We start from the raw sequence: 5,543 nt of genomic DNA, 5'->3' as shown, positions 1-5,543 counted from the left end.
AAATAATGACCCAGGAGGCATCTTCCTTGCCGCCACGAGAGAGAAGATCGTCTTGGTCACTCCGAGGACGGTCGAGCCACATGAAAGAAAATGCGAGGTTCTTTTTACAAAAAAGCCATCCTCTCGCGTATAAAGTACACAAGCCGCAGCCGGCCCACAGCGGAAAATAAATGTAAAATAAAAAAATAAAATTCTCCCGTCGCCTCTCGCGCTCGTTCCACACCACTCCTCCTCTGGAACTCCTCCATTCCTCAATCCCCTCCGTCCCGCCGCACCAATTCCGCCGCGATTCATGCCCCTCGCCTCCCGGATGACCCCCGCCTCCAGCCGCGGTTCGCTCGCCTGCACGCCGAATCCGCCCGGCGCCGCCGCCTAGTCTTCTTCCCGGGGAGAAAGATCCAATTTGACCGGGGAGGTCCAGGTTAGTGCGCTTCGCTTTCTTTTGATTCTGATGCGGTAACTTTCTGTTCATCGATGCGGTCGGTTTCAGGTAATTCGGTCGTGATCCTGAGATGCTCGCTTTTACCGCTTTTTTATACCGTCTGTTCTGCTGATTGCCTTTTGTGTTGCTGCTGTTGATCTTGTGTGGGCTACCGAGTCGTTCTGTTTGGTATTCGTGAATTGGTGATAATCAGGGCGGGGAGGCGGCAACCTCGTGCTAATTTGTCTGTCCATGATAGCTTGTTGCGATAAAAAGGAGCGCCTTTATATTGGACCTTGAACTGAAATGAACAAAGCTGCAATCTTGTCTTGCATGCTAAGGTTGCTTCAGTTTGGAGGTTCATGATCGTCAAGGCTGCTTTTCGGGACAACACCGCTGTGTGCTTGTTTGTTTTCTCGTTTTTTAATTGGACGAGGCTCGCTGGATTATTGTTATAATCTTGCCGCTTTTCCACCGTTTTTCTCATCAGATAAAGAAACACTTCCTATGCAGCAAAACAGTCTGGTTAGATACTGTTGCCCATATCCATCATTAATGGTTCAGACTTTGTTTGGCAGAAAACAGTAGGCTAGGTCCTACTGTACAAATTAATAATGAGTACTTCAGCCGTTCGAATCAAAACAATTAAGGTAGATACATCAGTTGTGGTTAGCTGACTCTCTAAAAGACCTTTCCAGCATAACTTAGAAGCAATCTGCTATTTAAAGGCTGCTAAAAAGGCAGTCTGATTGGATTGCGAGGCCGTTGCAGATTTCTGTGTGGTGGGAGTAATAATATTGGGTTGTTTGGTCAGTGTGCAACAAACCAAAAAGGCTTTGATGGTTCATGTTATTAGGTTGTTGATCTGGTTGCTTGGGTTGATAAGATGATGGGCTAATATCTAATAATGTGGTAGTGGTCCCCGGAGGATCGCCTAATGATTTGCTTGTTTTCTGGAATGCGTCCTTGTCGTCTCTATAGTATATCACACATTAACGTGATGACTCGAACCATTCATTTATGTCTAGTCTCACCGGTACTTGACCTTCTTGGGACAGCCGCAAAGTTAGCTGTATATCAGCCATTTCTGTTCTTCTTTTGTTGACCTCCTAATGCTAAAATCATCCAATCTGCTTGGTAGGGCAGTGCTTTTGACAGAGAATTTGAGTCCAGCGGATGATCATGTGTGAGAGAGATCAAAGTTTCCCTTGGGCTAATGAACTGTTCCGTGACCCTTTTGCTTCTACTGGATACTATGGACCTCCTAATGGCTACAATGATGGCTACTATTGTGACCACCATTATACTAGAGGTAGTTTTGTGGAATGCCGTGCAAGTATTTTGTGCAAAATCCATGAGAAAAGGAGACAGTGTTCCTCATGTATGTATTTTTGGTTCTGCAGATGCATCCCATCCAGATGAGACACATTTGCATTCTTCTGCACTTACGTATGATTTTTACAACCCGTCAGTAGGCGTGTACCATCATGGTAGTGAAAATATCCATAGTCTGATTCAGTGCTTACTTTTCACATTTTCGCTTTCCCCCTTAATATTTGTTTGTTGTGGGTTCCAGGAAATGTTGGTGGGCAAGAGCATGAGGCAGTCTATGTAGATCCGTCTAGTTCCTCTTCATACCCTGCCAGTGACGACTGTTTCGAAATGGAGGAAGAAGTTGGGAAGAGATTTTACCCCATGGTCCCAGTTGCCGTGAGTCTGTTAATCCTTTAAGTCAGGTTAAGAAATAGTATTGTTTACTAAGTTTGACTGTCTCCTGCGCACCAGAATAAATGAAAATATTCTTCTAAGCTTGGAACTGAAGTAACCACTAACCAATGGCCACATTAGGTCACAGCTCTAAGCGATCACAGTATAAGATCATTGACAAATTACCTGCATACATGTAACTAACATTTCATTAAAAATTGCACCAATATATCTGCCTGTTTTACAATTGACCGTAAATACCATTTACTTCAATAGATAACGCGACATAAATTCCTCCAAAAGTATTTAAATACATTAGAAGGTGAATTAATTTCAATATTCAATAATCCATGTCAGTCAGTGCATGTCTTGTAAAATTTGGCAACATCCGACTGAAAACTGTGTCTACCAGGTTCCATCTATAGAGTTTTGCTTATAAAACGGTGATCACTGCCTTGTATACTATCATCGGAACACCTTAATACTAGTATCTCAGTATCTAACAAAAAGCAAGTTACAACTGCTATCTACACAACTAATCCTAGACTAGATCATTGTTCAGGAATTCGTTAACTGGTAACGGCTCGCTCGGCCACTGAATAGCGATTAATCGGCCAATTCGCCAGTTAATCGGCCGATTAATCGGGTAATCAGCATTTATCGGCTACTCAGTGACCCGTTGAGTAGCGATTAACTGGCCATTTAATCGGTGATTCGGCCGAATTCTTGAACAATGGACTAGATTACTCTTTTCTTTTTCCAATAACTCTATTGTTTAGAAGGAAATAACCCATTGTAAATTCTGCTGCATTTATTACTAGCTTTTATTCCATTACATTTGCAAATTTGATTAATAATCTGTTTCTACCTTATCCAGCATGTCCCTAAAATTAATGGGCAAATTCCATCATTTGATGAAGCCACCATGGACCATGAAAGGCTGTCAGACAGGTCTGTCTTTAATTCCAAATTTATGTTATATGCATGTCTCATGCTTCAGGGGACTCTGTTTGTTAGTAATGCCGCGGAAGGATTGAATTTTACGATGGACTGAAATTACTATAACATGTCTGATAATGCTTCTTATTTTTTTCGATACGTAAGAGTGTCCAAGTGTGTGTAGTTCAGTATTTTTTACATGTGAATTGTTGTAGGTTGAAGCTGTATGAACTAGTTGAGCACAAGGTAAAAGGTGATGGTAACTGTCAGGTTAGTACTCGGTACAATCCTCAGCTAAATACTTCCTTAACTTTGTTGAAAGAAACACAATAGGAGCATTAGTAAGATCGGTTCACTGAGTTATCCCATCATTACTGACAGTTCCGCGCGCTATCAGATCAGCTTTACCAAACTCCTGACCACCATGAGTTTGTGAGAGAACAGATAATTAGCCAGGTAATAAATAGTATTAATCTTGGTTTCATGATCCTTAGTCTCATTCTTTATTTTCACTTCCATCTTTTGTCTGATAAATAACCCCTTCCAGCTTAAAAGTAACCGTGATGCCTATGATGGGTATGTCCCCATGGCATACGATGAGTATTTGGACAAAGTATCACGGTACGCTCCTGCAGTTCAAGAACCATTGAGTGAAAAATACCAATTTAGTCCATGTGAATGCTTCCCTAACTTCTTTTGGTTCATGAACCAACAGAAACGGTGAATGGGGTGACCATGTGACACTGCAGGCAGCTGCTGACAAGGTGCTTATATTACCCCTCCCCACTGTCTTACTCATGGCATAACATATTACAGCTGACAAGGGTTGTACTTAAAAAATCATTATAATGTAATTTGACAATATGATGCAGTACGGAGTGAAGATTTTTGTCATGACTTCGTTCAAGGATACTTGCTATATCGAGATCCAGCCCAAGGTTGTGAAGTCCAACAAAGGTATACTAATATTTTGGTTCCACTTCCAAGTGTGTGTTAGTCCTGGTCATGCTCAACTGATACAAAACTTTTAAACCCACTGTTGTTTCCCTGATTGCAGTGGTGCTGTTGAGCTTTTGGGCTGAGGTCCACTACAATTCGATATCCCCACAGAACGGTGAGTAGCATGCCTGCCTGCTCTTGGCATACATGCAATGCGTGTCCGGTCCTCGTCGCCAACGTATGCAACCAACATTTCACATTGACACTGCAGTCTCTTCCTGATAACTGTAATTTCTGAAAACCTGTTTTTCCGAATGTGGTTTGTGAACAGAAGCTCCGAGGTCGCATATAGTGAAAAAGAGGAGATGGTGGCCGTTCTCGCAGCACCACCATTGATGACACTTTTCTCCTCGGCCTCGGCGCGTTGGCGTTACGGCGCGCAAAGGTTTTTTTTTTCTCTTTCTCCATCAAGATGACCCAGAGGCGCTCTACCAGGAGGGTCATCGCCATGATGGTATCCTGGTGTCCATCTGATCGATAGAAGGGAAGAGCGTTATGATTATCGAGATAATATAGATACATGAAAGGAATAAACATGCAATTTGTCCCGTATATAGTTTGAGTTGCAGGATGTAATACATGTTTGTATTTACAAAATTTTGCCGGAATGAGGCTACAGTTAATCATTGAATCATAGTACAATGATATGATGATAATGACCATAATAATTTCTGGGTGGAGTCAGTGTTAACCATGCTTGTGATTTGTGCTCTCTCTGCCTCTCAACATGAAGGGACGTTTAGGCTTTAGTGGCCGTAGATATTAAATTTACAATGTTCATGGTCGAAGGAGGATACTTGAAACATTTGATGCTTCATTACCTATCTCCTTCACAATTTTGTCATATTTTTTTACAAAATTCAATTCACTACATTCTGCAACTTTTTTTTTGTCACATTCTTTCTTTGTAATTAGAAAGTTGAGGGTAAAGTACAATCTGCCCTACCTGCTCTGCTTTGTCATTTGTGATCAAATCTCATTGACTCGCCATGAAATTGCTTCCCAAGTTTGGGCACAGTGGCAGCATAGTACTACTGAAATACACATTGAAAATGTGTATGAGGTATGAGAAAGTTGTAGTGGCACATTTCCAACTTGGGCTTTCGTAATGGCATTTCTCCAACTGTTGAAAATTGTAGTGGCATGAACCCAATTAAATCCATGCCCAACAATTACCAATACAGATGGGCTTACCAGTTCACCTTCACCATACAGAATTATTCCCCAGATACAGACCACAAGAACCACTAGTCTGCACACAGGCACAGAGACAAACTGCAAAGGACATACCAACAAGCTTAGCAAACAGGGACAGGTACATAACTAAAATCACACCTAGACTGATACTAGTATAGATCACCACCACAAAGCCAATTAAGCGCGACGCGAATTTCGGGATGTCTCTGCAGCCGAACTCGTTTCAGCCTAAGGCATTGCGTTATGTGCAGTCCTAACGACTGCAGCGCCACGTCTCACC

The 5,543-nt window shown here is 42.1% G+C and overlaps 1 protein-coding gene across 3 annotated transcripts; it reads left to right on the top strand.

Annotated features, from left to right (window-relative positions):
- Positions 1-307: 307 nt before the first annotated feature.
- On the top strand, positions 308-4,760 carry LOC124693578 (OVARIAN TUMOR DOMAIN-containing deubiquitinating enzyme 9-like). Of its 3 annotated transcripts, none has more exons than XR_007000083.1 (12): positions 308-421; positions 1,568-1,733; positions 1,825-1,911; positions 1,998-2,131; positions 3,006-3,079; positions 3,283-3,337; positions 3,449-3,523; positions 3,615-3,688; positions 3,783-3,831; positions 3,940-4,024; positions 4,125-4,244; positions 4,338-4,760. XR_007000083.1 is itself a non-coding variant. In XM_047227060.1 (12 exons), exons 2-12 carry the CDS (start codon positions 1,598-1,600, stop codon positions 4,400-4,402), a joined length of 891 nt encoding a protein of 296 aa, XP_047083016.1. In that variant the 5' UTR covers positions 308-421; positions 1,568-1,597; the 3' UTR covers positions 4,403-4,760. The 3 variants fall into 3 exon arrangements, 2 of the variants coding, with proteins under 2 accessions (XP_047083016.1, XP_047083017.1); XM_047227060.1 differs by having other exon boundaries at positions 4,125-4,181; XM_047227061.1 differs by having other exon boundaries at positions 316-421; positions 1,563-1,733; positions 4,125-4,181.
- The last annotated feature ends 783 nt before the right edge of the window (positions 4,761-5,543 follow it).

The sequence above is a fragment of the Lolium rigidum genome, chromosome 2 (genome assembly GCF_022539505.1).
Source record: "Lolium rigidum isolate FL_2022 chromosome 2, APGP_CSIRO_Lrig_0.1, whole genome shotgun sequence".
In the NCBI taxonomy this organism is placed as follows: Eukaryota; Viridiplantae; Streptophyta; class Magnoliopsida; order Poales; family Poaceae; genus Lolium; species Lolium rigidum.
The sequence above is the reverse complement of the archived record's forward strand: the minus strand, read 5'-3'. Positions and strand labels throughout refer to the sequence as shown.

What these genes read in the sequence shown, in the direction of transcription:
- LOC124693578 (XM_047227060.1), top strand. Translation starts at nt 1,598, where the DNA reads ATGATCATGTGTGAGAGAGATCAAAGTTTCCCTTGGGCTAATGAACTG. An exon ending in GAGAACAGATAATTAGCCAG is followed by an intron (nt 3,524 to 3,614) that starts GTAATAAATAGT and finishes AACCCCTTCCAG; the next exon opens with CTTAAAAGTAACCGTGATGC. An exon ending in TTCGATATCCCCACAGAACG is followed by an intron (nt 4,182 to 4,337) that starts GTGAGTAGCATG and finishes GTTTGTGAACAG; the next exon opens with AAGCTCCGAGGTCGCATATA.